This window comes from Telmatherina bonti (assembly GCF_933228915.1).
Source record: "Telmatherina bonti genome assembly, chromosome: 22".
Classification (NCBI taxonomy): Eukaryota; Metazoa; Chordata; class Actinopteri; order Atheriniformes; family Telmatherinidae; genus Telmatherina; species Telmatherina bonti.
In genome coordinates, this window is record NC_136631.1 from 2453507 (window position 1) to 2478310 (window position 24804).

The 24804-nt window shown below is 43.9% G+C and overlaps 1 protein-coding gene across 1 annotated transcript in view; it reads left to right on the forward strand.

The window, feature by feature from the left end:
* Positions 1 to 13720: 13720 nt before the first annotated feature.
* Positions 13721 to 24804, forward strand: part of nrxn3a (neurexin 3a) — a gene marked incomplete at its 5' end in the record, with an annotated part of 430723 nt that continues 419639 nt past the window's right edge. The window contains one exon of the mRNA XM_079262315.1: positions 13721 to 14405. Coding sequence (XP_079118441.1) covers positions 13721 to 14405 — 685 coding nt within the window. The remainder of the gene's footprint in view (positions 14406 to 24804) is intronic.

A 24804-nucleotide genomic window follows, 5' to 3' on the forward strand; every position in this document is an offset into this window, starting at 1 on the left:
GACTTGTAACGGTAATAAACAGGACTTGTAACGGTAATAAACGGGACTTGTAACGATAATAAAGAGGACTTGTACCGGTAATAAACAGGACTTGTAACGGTATTAAACGGGACTTTTAACGGTAATAAACGGGACTTGTAACGTAATAAACGGGACATGTAACGGTAATAAAAAGGACTTGTAACGGTAATAAACAGGACGTGTACCGGTAATAAATGGGACTTGTAACGTAATAAACGGGACATGTAACGGTAATAAACAGGACTTCTAACGGTAATAAACGGGACTTGTAACAGTAATAAACGGGACTTGTAACAGTAATAAACGGCACTTGTAACGATAATAATCTGGACTTGTAACAGTAATAAACGGGACTTGCAACGGTAATAAAAAGGACTTGTAACAGTAATAAACGGGACTTGTAACGGTAACAAAACAGGACTTGTAACAGCAATAAACAGGACTTGTAACAGTAATAAACAGGACTCGTAATGGTGACAAACGGGACTTGTAACGTAATAAATGGTACTTATAACGGTAATAAACGGGACTTGTAACGTAAAAAACAGGACGTGTACCGGTACTAAACGGGACTTGTAACGGTATTAAACAGGAATTGTAACTGTAATAAACAGGACTTGTAACAGTAATAAACAGGACTCGTAATGGTGACAAATGGGACTCGTAACAGTAATAAACAGGACTTGTAACGGTTATAACCGGGATTTGTAATATAATAAACGGGACTTGTAACGGTAATGAACGGGACTTGTAACGGTAATAAATGGGACTTGTAACGATAATAAAGAGGACTTGTAACGGTAATAAACGGGACTTGTAACGGTAATAAACAGGACTTCTAACGGTAATAAACGGGACTTGTAACAGTAATAAACGGGACTTGTAACGGTAATAAACAGGACTTGTAACGGTATTAAACGGGACTTTTAACGGTAATAAACGGGACTTGTAACGTAATAAACGGGACATGTAACGGTAATAAAAAGGACTTGTAACCGTAATAAACAGGACATGTACCGGTAATAAATGGGACTTGTAACGTAATAAACGGGACATGTAACGGTAATAAACAGGACTTCTAACGGTAATAAACGGGACTTGTAACAGTAATAAACGGGACTTGTAACGGTAATAAACAGGACTTGTAACGGTATTAAACGGGACTTTTAACGGTAATAAACGGGACTTGTAACGTAATAAACGGGACATGTAACGGTAATAAAAAGGACTTGTAACCGTAATAAACAGGACATGTACCGGTAATAAATGGGACTTGTAACGTAATAAACGGGACATGTAACGGTAATAAACAGGACTTCTAACGGTAATAAACGGGACTTGTAACAGTAATAAACGGGACTTGTAACGGTAATAAACAGGACGTGTACCGGTAATAAACGGGACTTGTAACGGTATTAAACAGGACTTGTAACGGTAATAAACAGGACTTGTAACGGTAATTAACAGGACTTGTAACAGTAATAAACGGGACTTGTAACGGTAACAAAACAGGACTTGTAACAGCAATAAACAGGACTTGTAACAGTAATAAACAGGACTCGTAATGGTGACAAACGGGACTTGTAACGGTAATTAACAGGACTTGTCACGTTAATAAACGGGACTTGTAAAGTAATAAACGGGAATTATAACGGTAACAAACAGGACTTATAAAGGTAATAAATAGGACTTTTAACGGTAATAAACGGGACTTGTAACGATAATAATCTGGACTTGTAATGGTAATAAACAGGACCTGTAACGGTAATAAACAGGACGTGTACCGGTAATAAATGGGACTTGTAACGGTAATAAACAGGACTCGTAATGGTGACAAATGGCACTTGTAACAGTAATAAACGGGACTTGTAACGGTAATAAACAGGACTCGTAATGGTGACAAATGGCACTTGTAACAGTAATAAACGGGACTTGTAACGGTAATAAACAGGAATTGTAACAGTAATAAACAGGACTTGTAACAGTAATAAACAGGACTCGTACTGGTGACAAATGGGACTTTGTAACAGTAATAAAAAGGACTTGTAACGGTTATAACCGGGATTTGTAATATAATAAACGGGACTTGTAACGGTAATAAACGGGACTTGTAACGGTAATAAACGGGACTTGTAACGATAATAAAGAGGACTTGTAACGGTAATAAACGGGACTTGTAAGATAATAAATGGGACTTATAACGGTAATAAACGAGACTTGTAACGTAATAAACAGGACGTGTACCGGTAATAAACAGGACTTGTAACGGTAATAAACAGGACTTGTAACGGTAATAAACGGGACTTGTAACGGTAATAAACGGGACTTGTAAGATAATAAATGGGACTTATAACGGTAATAAACGGGACTTGTAACGTAATAAACAGGACGTGTACCGGTAATAAACAGGACTTGTAACCGTATTAAACGGGACTTTTAACGGTAATAAACGGGACTTGTAACGTAATAAACGGGACATGTAACGGTAATAAAAAGGACTTGTAACGGTAATAAACAGGACGTGTACCGGTAATAAATGGGACTTGTAACGTAATAAACGGGACATGTAACGGTAATAAAAAGGAGGGTAACGGTAATAAACAGGACGTGTACCGGTAATAAATGGGACTTGTAACGTAATAAACGGGACATGTAACGGTAATAAACAGGACTTCTAACGGTAATAAACGGGACTTGTAACAGTAATAAACGGGACTTGTAACGGTAATAAACAGGACTTGTAACAGTAATAAACGGGACTTGCAACGGTAATAAAAAGGACTTGTAACAGTAATAAACGGGACTTGTAACGGTAACAAAACAGGACTTGTAACAGCAATAAACAGGACTTGTAACAGTAATAAACAGGACTCGTAATGGTGACAAACGGGACTTGTAACGTAATAAACAGGACGTGTACCGATAATAAACGGGACTTGTAACGGTATTAAACAGGACTTGTGACGGTAATAAACAGAACTTGTAACGGTAATTAACAGGACTTGTCACGGTAATAAACGGGACTTGTAAAGTAATAAACGGGAATTATAACGGTAACAAACAGGACTTATAAAGGTAATAAATAGGACTTTTAACGGTAATAAACAGGACATGTAACGGTGATAAACGGGACTTGTAACGGTAATAGACAGGACTTGTAACGTAATAAATGGGACTTGTAACAGTAATAAACGGGACATGTAACGGTAATAAACAGGAATTGTAACAGTAATAAACAGGACTTGTAACAGTAATAAACAGGACTCGTAATGGTGACAAATCGGACTTGTAACAGTAATAAACAGGACTTGTAACGGTTATAACCGGAATTTGTAATATAATAAACGGGACTTGTAACGGTATTAAACAGGACTTTTAACGGTAATAAACGGGACTTGTAACGTAATAAACGGGACATGTAACGGTAATAAACAGGACTTGTAACGGTAATAAACAGGACTTGTAACGGTAATAAACAGGACTTGTAACGGTAATAAACGGGACTTGTAACTGTAATTAACGGGATTTGTAACGTAATAAACAGGACTTGTAACTGTAATTAACAGGACTTGTAACGGTAATAAACAGGACTTGTAACGGTAATAAACAGGACTTGTAACGGTAATAAACAGGACTTGTAACGGTAATAAACGGGACTTGTAACTGTAATTAACGGGATTTGTAACGTAATAAACAGGACTTGTAACTGTAATTAACAGGACTTGTAACGGTAATAAACAGGACTTGTGATGGTAATAAACAGGACTTGTAACGGTAATAAACGGGCCTTGTAAGACACTTTACATGTTGTAGTCTTTTTGCTTCGTTGCTTCTGCAAACAATCTGAAAAACAAAACTTTTAGCATGTTTTTTCCACACTGTTCAGTGTTTAAACGTGTTTATTTGATGCAACAATAATGCTTAGACTCGAATGCTCCTTACGGTACGACACGTTAAAAATATAAAGTAATATTAAAGCTTTGGTTAATAAAACATATGAGACATGTTTAGATGAAATCTGTATTTGAAGTAAAAACTTAACTATTTTACATTTTATCTAGTTTTTAAAAATATAGAAGTAAGAAAATTTGTTTTATATGTCTATTTAGAATAAAAACTAAACAATTTAGGAATATGTCATAAGAGGGCAGGGCTACATGGGGACGGGGCTATGGTTCCTCCAGGATAGCTAGACACAGGTAGACTTGTCTGTCTCTTTATGTATTTTTTCTTTGCGCATTTATGTACTTCACTGAGTAGCTGAAGTTTTGACAAACGTCTGCTAGGTGCAACATCTGCTAGGTATAGCTGGCCATAGTGTCTGCTAGCCCTAGCATCTGCTAACTGTAGCATCTGCTATTTGTAGCATCTGCTAACAGTAGCGTTAGCTAGCTGTATGTTTATTTTAGATGTTTTACAAAATCAATCAAATCATGTTTTGAATCATAACCAACCAAATAACAAAAAACTAAAAGCATTGTGTGATTTTAAATCATCGAAGGAAAAGTTTCAGGGTTCATGGTAAATTGTCTTGAGGTGAACTGTGTTTTGAGAATCCTTCTCAGTTTATAGAACTTATTTCACATCAATACTAAAATGAAAGCTCAAATGAACATTTACTAGATTCATTCTATTAAAACTAATGTTAATTATACATTTACAGTGAAGCCCTGAAATGCAGAGGTGAAATGACCAAAGAAATATCAGAGCAGAGGTAAATCTCAGCATTTCATAAAAAACCATTAAGTATTAGAAAAAACTTCAAACAAACATCTTGTGTATTTTCCTGATGGTTTGGCAGGAAACAGAATAATTAACTCATGCAGAAACACATTAAATGATAAGAATACGGATTAAAGATTTAAAACACGAAACTTTTTAATTTTAATAACAAAATAAAAGCTTTTATTTTTATTTCTAAGCTTGTGACAGCCCGCTGATGACAATGATGGTGATAATGATGCATAAAGCTTCCAGTTTTACTCAGTTAAAATGAACCAAAATAGCTTTATTTGCAGAAAATGAGAATAAAACATTTAGATCTAATTTATTAATAAAAAATAATCATCACTGAAATGGTTTTACAAACAAATAAAGGTAATGAATTTATTTCCATGTAAACTCTTTATCTGGCATCTGAGACGAGGAGCTGCTCCTGGTTCTGGTTTTAGTCTTCAGGCTCATGAGGAGGCGCTGCTGCAGGAAACTGCAGCCAAAAGGTCACGTTTCAGGAGGTGTTCACCAGGCGAACCCAACGCCGTCAAATTATCTGATCGGTTAAAGATGCAACTGATCAATAAAAATTTCCTTTATTCTTATTATTACAGGATAAAATGATCTTTTAATTAAATATTAATCAGCTGTAGTAGAAGACAAACAACATATTTGATTTCAAGTAAAAGATAAAATAAATGTTTTTATTTCCAGTAGAAGAAAAATGTGTCTTTATTTTCATAGGAAATTAAACATGATTTTATTTCCAGTAGAAAATAAACGACATGATTTTATTTCCAGTAGAAGATAAACGACATTTTATTTCCAGTAGAAGATAAACGACATTTTATTTCCAGTAGAAGATAAACGACATGATTTTATTTCCAGTAGAAGATAAACGACATTTTATTTCCAGTAGAAGATAAACGACATTTTATTTCCAGTAGAAGATAAACGACATGATTTTATTTCCAGTAGAAGATAAACAACATTTTATTTCCAGTAGAAGATAAACGACATTTTATTTCCAGTAGAAGATAAACGACATGATTTTATTTCCAGTAGAAAATAAACGACATTTTATTTCCAGTAGAAGATAAACGACATTTTATTTCCAGTAGAAGATAAACGACATGATTTTATTTCCAGTAGAAGATAAACGACATGATTTTATTTCCAGTAGAAGATAAACGACATTTTATTTCCAGTAGAAAATAAACGACATTTTATTTCCAGTAGAAGATAAACGACATGATTTTATTTCCAGTAGAAAATAAACGACATTTTATTTCCCGTAGAAGATAAACGACATTTTATTTCCAGTAGAAGATAAACGACATTTTATTTCCTGTAGAAAATAAACAACATTTTATTTCTAGTAGAAGATAAACGACATTTTATTTCCAGTAGAAGATAAATGACATTTTATTTCCTGTAGAAAATAAACAACATTTTATTTCTAGTAGAAGATTAACGACATTTTATTTCCAGTAGAAGATAAATGACATTTTATTTCCTGTAGAAAATAAACAACATTTTATTTCTAGTAGAAGATAAACGACATTTTATTTCCAGTAGAAGATAAATGACATTTTATTTCCAGTAGAAGATAAACGACATTTTATTTCCAGTAGAAGATAAACGACATTTTATTTCCAGTAGAAGATAAACGACATTTTATTTCCAGTAGAAGATAAACGACATTTTATTTCCAGTAGAAGATAAACGACATTTTATTTCCAGTAGAAGATAAACAACATTTTATTTCCTGTAGAAGATAAACAACATTTTATTTCCTGTAGAAGATAAACAACATTTTATTTCCTGTAGAAGATAAACGACATTTTATTTCCTGTAGAAAATAAACGACATTTTATTTCTAGTAGAAGATAAACGACATTTTATTTCCAGTAGAAGATAAACGACATTTTATTTCCAGTAGAAGATAAACGTTTTATTTCCAGTAGAAGATAAAAAACATTTTATTTCCAGTAGAAGATAAACGTTTTATTTCCAGTAGAAGATAAAAAACATTTTATTTCCAGTAGAAGATAAACAACATTTTATTTCCAGTAGAAGATAAACGTTTTATTTCCAGTAGAAGATAAAAAACATTTTATTTCCAGTAGAAGATAAACGTTTTATTTCCAGTAGAAGATAAAAAACATTTTATTTCCAGTAGAAGATAAAAAACATTTTATTTCCAGTAGAAGATAAACGTTTTATTTCCAGTAGAAGATAAAAAACATTTTATTTCCAGTAGAAGATAAACGACATTTTATTTCCAGTAGAAGATAAATGACATGACAGGAGTTTTGGGATCTGGGGTCTGATGGTGCTTCGAGGGGTTCTACTGTGCTGATCAGTCTCGTACGCGGGGGATCTGGTGATTATGCATGAAATAAATAAGTGATGAAGACCGTTCACCTGGCTGGTTCTGGTCCAGTTAGCAGAACTTCAACTCTGCCGTTTCTTCCAGAACTTTGACCAGACAAGTGTCCTCCGACAGGAACATCAGCTTTAAAATGGAATGTTTCTTAGAGCAACGTTTCTTTGGCTTCACAGAAACAATCAAGTCACGTATAAAACATGAAACCTTCAGCTCCGAAAAACCAGGAAAGAAGGGATGTGGTTGATCTAAAACCTCCACTAGGTTCACACCTCCACTAGGTTCCACACTCTGTGTTCCTGAGATTTTGAAGATCTCATCAAATACATTTGTCAGAGCATTCTGAAGGAATCTCTGTACACACAGGACAAGCCTGGATGCTGGTGATCTTCTGCATCAAAAGCAGCTGAGTGGAAACCTGGATGAAGATGTGGAATAGTTTGTGGACAGCATGGACGGCGTGTCCTGCAGACTAAAGAGGAGAGGGAGCATCCAGCTTGTTATCAGCCTGCATCTCTGACGGGATGGGGTTGCATTAGTGCCGATGGTGTGGGCAGCTTCCACATCTGGACGTTTCATTTTCTCTTTTTACTTTTAAAAGATTTTTATAGTTTCTGATTTGCTGAATATATTTAAAGTCAGATTTGATATTTGTGTTGGATGTTTAGCTCCTTGGTTTAACATCCGCTCGCTGGTTTCTTATTAGTCATCCAGATTCAACAGAAAGCTGTCTCTCTCCAGGCTGCTCATCAGATAAAGGTTGTCTGCCTGGCTGACTGATAGTCATGCTCTGCCATGAGAATAATGAGACTAATTTCCCCAGCAGATGACCGATAACTCCAAACAACCTTTGTGGAAGGGAAAATGCAGACACTCCTGCCCAGCTCTCTGTATGCTCGCTCAGAGCAGGCGGAAATATGGCCGACCTCTTCTTCTGAAGGAAGACTCAACAGATAGATTTTTTTCTTTGTCTTCAGTATTTCATCTCTTTTTATTTCAGTCTAATGAATAAATTTATCCGTCATTCATTAAAAATTATGATCTGAGCTGAACTCGACGCTTTTACACCTTTAATCATCTGAACAAAAATATCATGTAGAATTACTGCGACGTGAGTTCATAGCTAGCTCGTTAGATTGTTAGCTTGTTACATAGCTAGCTCGTTAGATTGTTAGCTTGTTACATAGCTAGCTCGTTAGATTGTTAGCTTGTTACATAGCTAGCTCGTTAGCTTGTTAAATAGCTAGCTCGTTAGATTGTTAGCTTGTTACATAGCTAGCTCATTAGATCGCTAGCTTGTTACATAGCTAGCTCGTTAGATCGTTAGCTAGTTACATAGCTAGCTCGTTAGATTGCTAGCTTGTTACATAGCTAGCTCATTAGATTGTTAGCTTGTTACATAGCTAGCTCATTAGATCGTTAGCTAGTTACATAGCTAGCTCGTTAGATTGCTAGCTTGTTACATAGCTAGCTCATTAGATTGTTAGCTTGTTACATAGCTAGCTCATTAGATCGCTAGCTTGTTACATAGCTAGCTCGTTAGATCGTTATCTAGTTACATAGCTAGCTCGTTATGCTCATTTACAGGTTCATGATGGTTATTTTCTTCTTGCCATCGGATATCTCATCAAATATTTATTTTAGCTTCCTCTCTCTCACATCCATGTTTGTACAATGTTTCCATAGAAAATAAACATTTTCCCTTTCTGCGTTACGAACCAGGCGTTGTTTCAGTTGCAGCCTGGGGTCCGCCGTTTCTTTCTAAACTGCTTCAGCGCAAGGCGTTCCCAGTCCATCGGAGGGACATTGTCCCTTCAGGGTATTCTGCGAGGTTTCATCCTATTGGGACGTGTCCAGAACACCTCTCCATCGAAGCGGCACGACCAGATTTTGTTCAGCGGCTTTCGGCTTGAGGCCGAGTACGACACATGAAAGGAAGATACATAAAGATAAAAATAAAGACAATAAAAGAATAAAAGCAACGTCCTCTGGATGTGAAGGAACAGCAGTTCTCTGATCTCCTCCTGGATGACGGAGACACCCTGCGAAGGAAACTCATTTCAGATGCTTCTGGTTCTTTAGGTCTGGACGGTAAATCCAGATTTTCTTCTTTCAGCTTGGATCCTCCACCAGAACAGACCGATGCAGGGTCCACATTATCCTCCTGTGGAGTGCCGGCTCCGTCCTTTCCTCACTGCTGAAAAAGACCCTAACATTCTTAAGCCCTGGGATAGAACCTCAATGCCGACCTGGAGAGAACTCTCCACCCTTCTACAGCTGAGGACCATGGCCTCGGTTCAGGTTCTGATCCTCATCCCAGCTGTAAACCAGCCCAGAGAAAGCTGGAGATCGCAACCTGATGGAGCAAAGAGAACCAGATCATCTGCATAGAGCGTAGACCCAATGCTGAGGTCACCGAACCGCATCCCCTCAACTCCTCGGATGATCTGCACAGAGAAAAAGACGTCCAACAGGCTGATGGTTGATGGAGCAAAATCCAGACACAACAAACTGCTAAAGTTTGGCTTATAAAACACATAAACATGCATAACATAAACAGAGTTTCTTAGATATCAGGTTTTACTTCAGCAAAAAAAGGGCGGTCCTGAAAAAACTGATGAAAAGATGAAATTCGATGCGTGAAATACTTTGTGATAAAATACATTTTAAATAATGTTAAAATTTAATAAACAATTTAGTTTATTAAGGATTGTCTACAACATTCCAAAGAAAAGGTAGATTTCTTTATATTTACGTTACACACCTGAACAGGAGGGGGTTGAGGGACATTAAAAGAGAGAGAGAGAGAGAGAAGGGGGGGAAGAAATAAAACATGCATAAAATTCTCCCAGATGAACATTGTCACTCATATTGTCTTGTAAGACCTCCCGTGGGCTCACCATCTGCGGGAGGAGCCGTAGGAGTCGGGTGCAGTGTGAGCTGGGCGGCAGCAAGGGGCGGGGACCCTGGCGGTCCGATCCCCGGCTGCAGAAGCTGGCTCTAGGGACGTGGAACGTCACCTCTCTGGTGGGGAAGGAGCCTGAGCTTGTGCGCGAGGTTGAGCGGTTCCGGCTAGATATAGTTGGACTCACCTCGACGCATGGCTTGGGCTCTGGAACCAGAACCCTCGAAAGGGGCTGGACCTTCTTCCACTCTGGAGTTGCTCATGGTGAGAGGCGCCGAGCAGGTGTGGGCATTCTCATCAGCCCCTAGCTTGGTGCCTGCACGTTGGGGTTTACCCCGGTGGATGAAAGGGTAGTTTCCCTCCGCCTCCGGGTGGGGGGACGGGTCCTGACTGTTGTCTGTGCTTATGCACCGAACAGCAGTTCAGAGTACCCACCCTTTCTGGAGTCCTTGGAGGGAGTGCTGGAGGGTGCTCCTTCTGGGGACTCCATTGTTCTGCTGGGGGACTTCAATGCTCACGTGGGCAATGACAGTGAGACCTGGAGGGGAGTGATTGGGAGGCATGGTCCCCCCCCTCTGAACCCAAATGGTGTTTTGTTATTGGACTTCTGTGCTCATCATGGATTGTCCATAACGAACACCATGTTCCAGCATAAGAGTGTCCATATGTACACCTGGCATCAGGACTCCCTGGGCCGCAGTTCCATGATCGACCTTGTAGTCGTATCGTCGGACCTGCGGCCACATGCCTTGGACACTCGGGTGAAGAGGGGGGCGGAGCTTCAACTGATCACCACCTGGTGGTGAGTTGGCTCAGATGGTGGGGGAGGAAGCCGGTCAGAGCTGGCAGGCCCAAACGTGTTGTGAGGGTCTGCTGGGAACGTCTGGCTGAGTCCCCCGTCAGAGCGAGCTTCAACTCCCACCTTCAGCAGAGCTTCAACCATGTCCCGGGTGAGGCGGGGGACATTGAGTCTGAATGGGCTGTGTTCCATGCCTCTATTGCTGAGGCGGCCAGCCAGAGCTGTGGCTGTAAGGTTGTTGGTGCCTGTCGTGGCGGTAATCCCAGGACTCGTTGGTGGACACCAGCAGTGAGGGATGCCGTCAAGCTGAAGAAGGAGTCCTATCGGGCCTTCTTGGCCTGTGGGACTCTGGAGGCAGCTGATGGGTACCGACAGGCTAAGCGGCATGCGGCTTCGGCCGTTGCCAAGGCAAAAACTCGGGCATGGGAGGAGTTCGGCGAGGCCATGGAGAAAGACTTCCGGACGGCTTCGAGGAGATTCTGGTCCACCATCCGGCGGTTCAGGAGGGGGAAGCAGTGCTCCATCAATACTGTGTACAGTGGAGATGGGGAGCTGCTGACCTCAACTCGGGACGTTGTGGGTCGGTGGAAGGAATACTTCGAAGACCTCCTCAATCCTACCAACATGTCTTCCGATGAGGAAGCAGAGCTGATGGACTCAGGGGTGGACTCTCCTATCTCTGGGGCTGAAGTCGCTGAGGTGGTCAAAAAGCTCCTTGGCAGCAAGGCCCCGGGGGTGGATGAGACCCGCCCGGACTTCCTTAAGGCTCTGGATGCTGTGGGGCTGTCCTGGCTGACACGCCTCTGCAGCATCGCGTGGACATCGGGGACAGTGCCGCTGGATTGGCAGACTGGGGTGGTGGTCCCCCTTTTTAAGAAGGGGGACCGGAGGGTGTGTTCCAATTACAGGGGAATCACACTCCTCAGCCTCCCTGGTAAGGTCTATTCAGGGGTCCTGGAGAGGAGGGTCCGCCGGATAGTCGAATCCCGGATTGAGGAGGAGCAGTGTGGTTTTCGTCCTGGTCGCGGAACAGTGGACCAGCTCTATACCCTCTTTGGGGTCCTGGAGGGGGCATGGGAGTTTGTCCAACCAGTCTACATGTGCTTTGTGGACCTGGAGAAGGCATTCGACCGTGTCCCCCAGGGGTTCCAGTGGGGGGTACTCCGGGAGTATGGGGTACCGGACCCCCTTGTACGAGCTATCCGGTCCCTGTACGACAGGTGTCAGAGCTTGGTCCACATTGCCGGTAGTAAGTCGGATTAGTTTCCGGTGAGGGTTGGACTCCGCCAAGGCTGCCCTTTATCACCGATTCTGTTCATAACTTATATGGACAGAATTTCTAGGCGCAGCCGAGGTGTTGAGGGGATCCGACTTGGTGGCCTCAGGATTGGGTCCCTGCTTTTTGCGGATGACGTGGTCCTGTTGGCTTCATCTGGTCGTGATCTCCAGCTCTCGCTTGAGCGATTCGCGGCCGAGTGTGAAGCGGCTGGGATGAGAATCAGCACCTCCAAATCTGAGACCATGGTCCTCAGCCGGAATAGGGTGGATTGTCCTCTCCGGGTCGGGGGTCAGGTCCTGCCTCAAGTGGAGGAGTTTAAATATCTCGGGGTCTTGTTCACGAGTGAGGGAAGGATGGAGCGCGAGATCGACAGACGGATCGGTGCGGCGTCTGCAGTAATGCGGACTCTGCGCCGGTCTGTCGTGGTGAAGAAGGAGCTGAGCCAGAAGGCGAAGCTCTCGATTTACCAGTCAATCTACGTTCCTACCCTCACCTATGGTCATGAGCTGTGGGTCGTGACCGAAAGAAGGAGATCTCGTATACAGGCGGCTGAAATGAGTTTCCTCCGCAGGGTGGCCGGGCTCTCCCTTAGAGATAGGGTGAGGAGCTCGGTCATCCGGGAGGAGATCAGAGTAGAGCCGCTGCTCCTCCGCATCGAGAGGAACCAGTTGAGGTGGCTCGGGCATCTGGTCAGGATGCCTCCTGGACCTCCCTGGTGAGGTGTTCCAGGCACGTCCCTCGGGGAGGAGACCCCGGGGAAGACCCAGGACACGCTGGAGGGATTATATCTCTCGGCTGGCCTGGGAACGCCTCGGGATCCCCCCCGCAGAGTTGGCAAATGTGGCTGGGGAGAGGGAAGTCTGGGCTTCCCTGCTTAGGCTGCTGCCCCCGCGACCCGACCCCGGATAAGCAGCAGAAGATGGATGGATGGATGGATAGTTTATTAAGATACATTAAATTGAACGTTTATTTATGAACCAGCCGACACGTTAGCACCACCAGGTGGTGGGAAGCTGCACTGCAACTGAGCGTCTCATGAGTGAGAACTTGTAGAAAAGCAGGAATGATTCTAACCAATTGAACAAGTTTCTAACAACCTCCTGCACACAAAGCTAGAACCTGTCACTGTTTTAATAAGATATGTTATATTTGTGTTTTTTAGATGAAAGATGATTTGATGTGTTAAAAGTTTCGATGTTCCCGCTCGGTCTCATGTGAGGCATGATGGACGCCCAGACAGCTGCTGATTTTAACCTCCTGTCGCTTCTTTCTTCTGCACAGCGATGAAAGAGAGGAAGAGCTCTGGATCCGCTGTCAGCTCCAGGTTCCAGCCAACAACATGGAGGAGGACAGTCCCGTCGTCCTGAGAAGCAGAGACGTCCTCCTGTCCATCTGCACCACATTCCAGACTGTCTGGAAGAGGAAACAATAAGAGTCATCACTGCCTTGCAGCGTTTGGACAATTTCTTTACCTGAAGACTGTTACGCACCGACTGTTATCCATCCGGAGCCTTTAAATCCTATTTTTATAACAATATTTATCAGAAAATATCTCAAACTGTGGATTTCCATCTGACTGGATCCCCATCAGGCCCTCTCTGGACTATCAGCACCATGGAGCTTCTGGCCTTGTCCGCGTGGCTGCAGCTGTTCCTCTGCAGCTGCGTGGGTTTGGACTTTCTGGGCACGCCCGGCCAGTGGGCACGCTACCTCCGCTGGGACGCCAGCACGCGCGGCGACCTCAGCTTCCAGTTTAAGACCAAGGCCTCGGAGGGGCTGCTGCTGTACTTCGATGATGGAGGCTACTGTGACTTTCTGCAGCTGTCGCTGGTGGAGGGCCGCGTGCAGCTGCGCTTCAGCATCGACTGCGCGGAGACCGGCGTGGCGTCCGACAGGCGCGTGGATGACGGCAGCTGGCACGCGGCCACGCTCAGCAGGTATAACTTGCGCACGGTGCTGGTCCTGGACGGCCAGGCCAAGGCGGACGAGGTGCGGCCTCAGCGCCAGTTCATGAAGATAGTCAGCGACCTGTTTCTGGGAGGAGTCCCGCAGGACATCCGCAGCGGCGCGCTCACGCTGCCCAGCGTGCGCGACGCGCCGCCCTTCAGGGGATCCGTGACAGACCTGGTCTACGGCGCGTCGCCGCCGCGGTTCCTGGGCAGCCTCAAGGTCCCGCTGGAGTCGGAGGGCTGGTGCACCCAGAACCCGTGCGAGAACGGTGGCGTGTGCACGGTGGTGGACGGAGAGGCGGTCTGCGACTGCTCCAAGACGGAGTACAGGGGCCGCTTCTGCAGGGAAGGTGAGGCGGATAAAACCAGTTCAACCAGTAAAACCAGTTCAACCAGGTTAACCAAACCAGACCAGCAAGGAGTCTGGTCTGGTTTATTTCACACCAGTAAAACCAGTTTAACCAGTAGAACCAGATTAACCAGTAAAACCAGTTCAACCAAACCAGACAAGCAAGGAGTCTGGTCTGGTTTATTTCACACCAGTAAAACAGTTTAACCAGTAAAACCAGTTTAACCAGTAAAAGCCGGTTCCGCGGGCTGTGGAGGTTCCAGCCTGATGGCTGCAGACGGAGCTGCATGTTTAGCGGCGGTCATGAGGGGGCGGGAGCAGCAGAGCGGGACAAATGAAGTCCACCGTTCGAGCCCCAGACGGTAAACTGAGATGACGGGAACGGCTGCAGGGCTCCAGCGCCGTCCGCCCACCGTCCAGGAGGAAATTACTTTGCTGTTGTTAGGCTGAATTAGCCGTGGGGGAGAAATGAGGAACTCAGGTTCCCCTGAGTCCATCTGTCAGCAGCTGCTGACAACCAAACCTGCTCTTCATCATCAGCACCTGAACCCAACTCTTTTTCTTGGTCTTTTATGGTGTAAACATGGCTGTTCCAAGACTTCTGCACAATCAGACATCACCTTCATCATCACCATCATCATCATCATCAGTGGACAGATCTGGGAAAATAGAATTTAAAAAAAAATCTTATTAAAGGTGACCAGTGAGAATTTTCATGTGTGATTTTTCAGAACTCAGATTTGGATCCAAATTAACACTTTCTCAGAATTCCTCGTTTTTTAAAATCTAAAACTGCATTCTGAATTTTTTAAATCCCAGTCAGGATGTAGACAATATGTGTCCATGCAGACGTGATGTTTTCTTGCAGACGTAACGTTTCCACGCAGACGTTTCCACGCAGACGTTTAAAAGCAGACATTTCCATGCAGACGTTTCAACGCAGACGTTTCCACGTAGACGTTTCCACGTAGACGTTTCCACGCAGTCGTTTCCATGCAGACGTTTCCACGTAGACGTTTCCACGCAGTCGTTTAAACGCAGACATTTCCATGCAGACGTTTCAATGCAGACGTTTCCATGCAGATGTTTCCACCCAGACATTTCTACGCAGACGTAACATTTCCACATAGGCCTTTCCTCGCAGACGTAATGTTTCCACGCAGACATAACGTTTCCACGCAGACGTAACGTTTTCACGCAGACGTAACGTTTCCATGCAGACGTAATGTTTCCACGCAGACCTTTGTACGCAGACATAACATTTTCACGCAGAAATCACGTTTCCACGCAGACGTAACCTTTCCACGCAGACGAAACGTTTCCATGCAGACGTAATGTTTTCACGCAGACCTTTCCACGCAGACATAACATTTTCACGCAGACATAACATTTTCCCGCAGAAATCAAGTTTCCATGCAGATGTAACGTTTCCACGCAGACGTAACATTTTCACGCAGATGTAACGTTTCCACGCAGATGTAACCTTTCCACGCAGACGTAACCTTTCCACGCAGACGTAACCTTTCCATGCAGACGTAACGTTTCCATGCAGACGTAACATTTCCACAAAGACGTAACGTTCCCATGCAGACGTAAAGTTTCCACATAGATGTAACATTTCCACGCAGATGTAATGTTTCCATGCAGACGTAACGTTTCCATGCAGACGTAACGTTTCCATGCAGACATAACGTATCCATGCATATGTCATGTTTCCAAGCAGATGTAACGTTTCCAAGCAGACGTAACGTTTCCAAGCAGATGTAACCTTTCCACGCAGACGTAACGTTTCCAAGCAGACGTAATGTTTCCACACAGACCTTTCCACGCAGATACGTTTCCATGCAGACGTAATGTTTCCATGTAGACATAACGTTTCCATGCAGACGTAACGTTTCCACACAGACGTAACGTTTCCACACAGACGTAACGTTTCCATGCAGACGTAACATTTACATGCAGACGTAACGTTTCCATGCAGACATCACGTTTCCACACAGATGCAACTTTTCCACGCAGACGTAACATTTCCATGCAGACGTAACCTTTCCACGCAGACGTAACCTTTCCACGCAGACGTAACGTTTCCAAGCAGACGTAACGTTTCCACGCAGACATCACGTTTCCACACAGACGCACTTTTTCCACGCAGACGTAACAATTCCATGCAGACGTAACCTTTCCACGCAGACGTAACCTTTCCAAGCAGACGTAACGTTTCCACACAGACGCACTTTTTCCATGCAGACGTAACATTTACATGCAGACGTAACGTTTCCACGCAGACATCACGTTTCCACACAGACGCACTTTTTCCACGCAGACGTAACATTTCCATGCAGACGTAACCTTTCCACGCAGACGTAACGTTTCCAAGCAGACGTAACGTTTCCACGCAGATACGTTTCCATGCAGACGTAATGTTTCCATGTAGACATAACGTTTCCATGCAGACGTAACGTTTCCACACAGACGTAACGTTTCCACACAGACGTAACGTTTCCACACAGACGTAACGTTTCCATGCAGACGTAACATTTACATGCAGACGTAACGTTTCCACGCAGACATCACGTTTCCACACAGACGCACTTTTTCCACGCAGACGTAACATTTTCATGCAGACGTAACGTTTCCACGCAGACGTAACGTTTCCAAGCAGACGTAACGTTTCCACGCAGACATCACGTTTCCACACAGACGCACGCAGACGTAACGTTTCCATGCAGACGTAACCTTTCCACGCAGACGTAACGTTTCCACGCAGACATCACGTTTCCACACAGACGCACTTTTTCCACGCAGACGTAACATTTCCATGCAGACGTAACCTTTCCACGCAGACTTAACGTTTCCATGCAGACGTAACATTTACATGCAGACGTAACGTTTCCACGCAGACATCACGTTTCCACACAGACGCACTTTTTCCACGCAGACGTAACCTTTCCATGCAGACGTAACCTTTCCACGCAGACGTAACGTTTCCAAGCAGACGTAACGTTTCCACGCAGACATCACGTTTCCACACAGACGCACGCAGACGTAACGTTTCCATGCAGACGTAACCTTTCCACGCAGACGTAACGTTTCCAAGCAGACGTAATGTTTCCACACAGACCTTTCCACGCAGATACGTTTCCATGCAGACGTAATGTTTCCACGCAGACATCACGTTTCCACGCAGACATCACGTTTCCACGCAGATGTAATGGTTCCACGCAGATGTAATGTTTCCACGCAGAAATAACGTTTTCACACAGACATATTTTCACGCAGACATCACGTTTCCACACAGAAATCACGTTTCCACGCAGACATCATGTTTCCACGCAGACGTAACCTTTCCATGCAGACGTAACGTTTCCAAGCAGATGTAACTTTTCCATGCAGACATTTCCACTGAGACGTAATGTTTCCATGTAGACATAACGTTTCCACGCAGACGTAATGTTTCCATGCAGACGTAACGTATCCATGCAGATGTCATGTTTCCAAGCAGATGTAACGTTTCCAAGCAGACGTAACGTTTCCATGCAGACATTTCCACACAGACGTAACATTTAAATGCAGACGTAACCTTTCCAGGCAGACTTAACGTTTCCAAACAGACGTAACGTTTCCATGCCGACGTAATGTTTCCACGCAGACCTTTCCACGCAGACATCAGGTTTCCATGCAGACGTAACGTTTCCACGCAGACGTAACATTCCTACGATGACATCATGTTTCCATGCAGATATAACGTTTCCACGCAGACGTAACGTTTCCACGCAGAGGTAACGTTTCCATGCAGACGTAACGTTTCCACATAGATGTAACTTTTCCACGCAGATGTAATGTTTACATGCAGACGTAACGTTTCCATGCAGACGTAACGTATTGATGCAGATGTCATGTTTCCAAGCAGATGTAACGTTTCCAAGTAGACGTAACGTTTCCACGCAGAGGTAACGTTTCCAAGCAGACGTAACGTTTCCATGCAGACATAACGTTTCCACATAGATGTAACTTTTCCACGCAGATGTAATGTTTACATGCAGACGTAACGTTTCCACGCAGAGGTAACTTTTCCACGCAGAGGTCACGTTTCCAAGCAGACATAACTTTTCCATGCAGACGTAACGTTTCCACATAGATGTAACTTTTCCACGCAGATGTAATATTTACATGCAGACGTAACGTTTAAATGCAGACGTTACGTTTCCAAGCAGACCTTTCCACGCAGACATCACATTTCTATGCAGATGTACCGTTTCCACGCAGACGTAACGTTTCCACGCAGACGTAACATTTCCGTACAGACGTAACGTTTCCACGCAGACGAAACGTTTCCAAGCAGACGTAACGTTTCCATGCAGACGTAACGTTTCCGTGCAGACGTAACTTTTCCACGCAGACGTAACGTTTCCATGCAGACGTAACGTTTCCACATAGATGTAACTTTTCCACGCAGATGTAATGTTTCCATGTAGACGTAACGTTTCCATGCAGACGTAACGTATCCATGCAGATGTCATGTTTCCCAGCAGACATAACGTTTCAACACAGACCTAACATTTAAATGCAGACGTAACCTTTCCAGGCAGACTTAACGTTTCCACACAGACGCAACGTTTCCACACAGACGTAATATTTCCACACAGACGTAACGTTTCCATGCAGACGTAATGCTTCCACACAGATGTAATGTTTCCACGCAGAAATAACGTTTTCACACAGACATATTTTCACGCAGACATCACGTTTCCACACAGAAATCACGTTTCCACGCAGACATCATGTTTCCACGCAGACGTAACCTTTCCATGCAGACGTATCCTTTCCACGCAGACGTAACTTTTCCATGCAGACGTAACATTTCCACGCAGATGTAAAGTTTCCATGCAGACGTAACATTTACATGCAGACGTAACGCTTCCACGCAGACGTCACGTTTCCACGCAGACTTCACATTTCCACACAGACGTACCGTTTCCACGCGGACCTAACATTTCCACGATGACATCACGTTTCCATGCAGATAGAAACCTTTCCACGCAGACGTAACGTTTCCACGCAGAGGTAACGTTTCCGTGCAGACGTAACGTTTCCACGCAGACGTAACCTTTCCAGGCAGACTTAACGTTTCCACACAGACGTAACGTTTCCACACAGACGTAACGTTTCCACACAGACGTAATATTTCCACACAGACATCACGTTTCCATGCAGATATAACGTTTCTACGCAGACGTAACGTTTCCACGCAGAGGTAACTTTTCCACGCAGAGGTCACGTTTCCAAGCAGACATAAGGTTTCCATGCAGACATAACGTTTCCATGCAGACGTAACGTTTCCACATAGATGTAACTTTTCCACGCAGATGTAATGTTTACATGCAGACGTAACGTTTAAATGCAGACGTAATGTTTCCAAGCAGACCTTTCCACGCAGACATCACATTTCTATGCAGATGTACCGTTTCCACGCAGACGTAACGTTTCCACGCAGACGTAACATTTCCATGATGACATCTTGTTTCCATGCAGATATAACGTTTCCAAGCAGACGTAACGTTTCCACGCAGACGTAACGTTTCCGTACAGACGTAACGTTTCCACGCAGACGTAACGTTTCCGTGCAGACGTAACGTTTCCAAGCAGATGTAACATTTCCATGCAGACGTAACGTTTCCACGTAGATGTAACTTTTCCACGCAGATGTAATGTTTCCATGTAGACGTAACGTTTCCATGCAGACGTAACGTATCCATGCAGACGTAACGTATCCATGCAGATGTAACGTTTCCACGCAGACGTAACATTTCCAAGCAGACATAACGTTCCCATGCAGACGTAACCTTTCCAGGCAGACTTAACGTTTCCACACAGACGCAACGTTTCCACACAGACGTAATATTTCCACACAGACGTAACGTTTCCATGCAGACGTAATGCTTCCACGCAGGCGTAACAGTTCCATGCAGACGTAACCTTTCCACGCAGACGTAACGTTTCCATGCAGACGTAACGTTTCCACACAGACGTAACGTTTCCATGCCGACGTAATGTTTCCACGCAGACGTAACATTCCTACGATGACATCATGTTTCCATGCAGATATAACGTTTCCACGCAGACGTAACGTTTCCACGCAGACGTAACGTTTCCACATAGATGTAACTTTTCCACGCAGATGTAATGTTTACATGCAGACGTAACGTATCCATGCAGATGTCATGTTTCCAAGCAGATGTAACGTTTCCAAGCAGACGTAACGTTTCCAAGCAGATGTAACTTTTCCATGCAGACATTTCCACTGAGACGTAATGTTTCCATGTAGACATAACGTTTCCACGCAGACGTAATGTTTCCATGCAGACGTAACGTATCCATGCAGATGTCATGTTTCCAAGCAGATGTAACGTTTCCAAGCAGACGTAACGTTTCCATGCAGACATTTCCACACAGACGTAACATTTAAATGCAGACGTAACCTTTCCAGGCAGACTTAACGTTTCCAAACAGACGTAACGTTTCCATGCCGACGTAATGTTTCCACGCAGACGTAACCTTTCCATGCAGACGTATCCTTTCCACGCAGACGTAACTTTTCCATGCAGACGTAACATTTCCACGCAGATGTAAAGTTTCCATGCAGACGTAACATTTACATGCAGACGTAACGCTTCCACGCAGACGTCACGTTTCCACGCAGACTTCACATTTCCACACAGACGTACCGTTTCCACGCGGACCTAACATTTCCACGATGACATCACGTTTCCATGCAGATAGAAACCTTTCCACGCAGACGTAACGTTTCCACGCAGAGGTAACGTTTCCGTGCAGACGTAACGTTTCCACGCAGACGTAACCTTTCCAGGCAGACTTAACGTTTCCACACAGACGTAACGTTTCCACACAGACGTAACGTTTCCACACAGACGTAATATTTCCACACAGACATCACGTTTCCATGCAGATATAACGTTTCTACGCAGACGTAACGTTTCCACGCAGAGGTAACTTTTCCACGCAGAGGTCACGTTTCCAAGCAGACATAAGGTTTCCATGCAGACATAACGTTTCCATGCAGACGTAACGTTTCCACATAGATGTAACTTTTCCACGCAGATGTAATGTTTACATGCAGACGTAACGTTTAAATGCAGACGTAATGTTTCCAAGCAGACCTTTCCACGCAGACATCACATTTCTATGCAGATGTACCGTTTCCACGCAGACGTAACGTTTCCACGCAGACGTAACATTTCCATGATGACATCTTGTTTCCATGCAGATATAACGTTTCCAAGCAGACGTAACGTTTCCACGCAGACATAACGTTTCCGTACAGACGTAACGTTTCCACGCAGACGTAACGTTTCCGTGCAGACGTAACGTTTCCAAGCAGATGTAACATTTCCATGCAGACGTAACGTTTCCACGTAGATGTAACTTTTCCACGCAGATGTAATGTTTCCATGTAGACGTAACGTTTCCATGCAGACGTAACGTATCCATGCAGACGTAACGTATCCATGCAGATGTAACGTTTCCACGCAGACGTAACATTTCCAAGCAGACATAACGTTCCCATGCAGACGTAACCTTTCCAGGCAGACTTAACGTTTCCACACAGACGCAACGTTTCCACACAGACGTAATATTTCCACACAGACGTAACGTTTCCATGCAGACGTAATGCTTCCACGCAGGCGTAACAGTTCCATGCAGACGTAACCTTTCCACGCAGACGTAACGTTTCCATGCAGACGTAACGTTTCCACACAGACGTAACGTTTCCATGCCGACGTAATGTTTCCACGCAGACGTAACATTCCTACGATGACATCATGTTTCCATGCAGATATAACGTTTCCACGCAGACGTAACGTTTCCACGCAGACGTAACGTTTCCACATAGATGTAACTTTTCCACGCAGATGTAATGTTTACATGCAGACGTAACGTATCCATGCAGATGTCATGTTTCCAAGCAGATGTAACGTTTCCAAGCAGACGTAACGTTTCCAAGCAGATGTAACTTTTCCATGCAGACATTTCCACTGAGACGTAATGTTTCCATGTAGACATAACGTTTCCACGCAGACGTAATGTTTCCATGCAGACGTAACGTATCCATGCAGATGTCATGTTTCCAAGCAGATGTAACGTTTCCAAGCAGACGTAACGTTTCCATGCAGACATTTCCACACAGACGTAACATTTAAATGCAGACGTAACCTTTCCAGGCAGACTTAACGTTTCCAAACAGACGTAACGTTTCCATGCCGACGTAATGTTTCCACGCAGACCTTTCCACGCAGACATCAGGTTTCCATGCAGACGTAACGTTTCCACGCAGACGTAACATTCCTACGATGACATCATGTTTCCATGCAGATATAACGTTTCCACGCAGACGTAACGTTTCCACGCAGAGGTAACGTTTCCATGCAGACGTAACGTTTCCACATAGATGTAACTTTTCCACGCAGATGTAATGTTTACATGCAGACGTAACGTTTCCATGCAGACGTAACGTATTGATGCAGATGTCATGTTTCCAAGCAGATGTAACGTTTCCAAGTAGACGTAACGTTTCCACGCAGAGGTAACGTTTCCAAGCAGACGTAACGTTTCCATGCAGACATAACGTTTCCACATAGATGTAACTTTTCCACGCAGATGTAATGTTTACATGCAGACGTAACGTTTCCACGCAGAGGTAACTTTTCCACGCAGAGGTCACGTTTCCAAGCAGACATAACTTTTCCATGCAGACGTAACGTTTCCACATAGATGTAACTTTTCCACGCAGATGTAATATTTACATGCAGACGTAACGTTTAAATGCAGACGTTACGTTTCCAAGCAGACCTTTCCACGCAGACATCACATTTCTATGCAGATGTACCGTTTCCACGCAGACGTAACGTTTCCACGCAGACGTAACATTTCCGTACAGACGTAACGTTTCCACGCAGACGAAACGTTTCCAAGCAGACGTAACGTTTCCATGCAGACGTAACGTTTCCGTGCAGACGTAACTTTTCCACGCAGACGTAACGTTTCCATGCAGACGTAACGTTTCCACATAGATGTAACTTTTCCACGCAGATGTAATGTTTCCATGTAGACGTAACGTTTCCATGCAGACGTAACGTATCCATGCAGATGTCATGTTTCCCAGCAGACATAACGTTTCAACACAGACCTAACATTTAAATGCAGACGTAACCTTTCCAGGCAGACTTAACGTTTCCACACAGACGCAACGTTTCCACACAGACGTAATATTTCCACACAGACGTAACGTTTCCATGCAGACGTAATGCTTCCACACAGACGTAACGTTTCCACGCAGAGGTAACTTTTCCACGCAGACGTCACGTTTCCAAGCAGACATAACTTTTCCATGCAGACGTAACGTTTCCACATAGATGTAACTTTTCCACGCAGATGTAATATTTACATGCAGACGTAACGTTTAAATGCAGACGTTACGTTTCCAAGCAGACCTTTCCACGCAGACATCACATTTCTATGCAGATGTACCGTTTCCACGCAGACGTAACGTTTCCACGCAGACGTAACATTTCCGTACAGACGTAACGTTTCCACGCAGACGTAACGTTTCCATGCAGACGTAACGTTTCCACATAGATGTAACTTTTCCACGCAGATGTAATGTTTCCATGTAGACGTAACGTTTCCATGCAGACGTAACGTATCCATGCAGATGTCATGTTTCCCAGCAGACATAACGTTTCAACACAGACCTAACATTTAAATGCAGACGTAACCTTTCCAGGCAGACTTAACGTTTCCACACAGACGCAACGTTTCCACACAGACGTAATATTTCCACACAGACGTAACGTTTCCATGCAGACGTAATGCTTCCACGCAGGCGTAACATTTCCATGCAGACGTAACCTTTCCACGCAGACGTAACGTTTCCATGCAGACGTAACGTTTCCACACAGACGTAACGTTTCCATGCCGACGTAATGTTTCCACGCAGACGTAACATTCCTACGATGACATCATGTTTCCACGCAGATATAACGTTTCCACGCAGACGTAACGTTTCCACATAGATGTAACTTTTCCACGCAGATGTAATGTTTACATGCAGACGTAACGTATCCATGCAGATGTCATGTTTCCAAGCAGATGTAACGTTTCCAAGCAGACGTAACGTTTCCAAGCAGATGTAACTTTTCCATGCAGACATTTCCACGCAGACGTAATGTTTCCATGTAGACATAACGTTTCCACGCAGACGTAATGTTTCCATGCAGACGTAACGTATCCATGCAGATGTCATGTTTCCAAGCAGATGTAACGTTTCCAAGCAGACGTAACGTTTCCATGCAGACATTTCCACACAGACGTAACATTTAAAT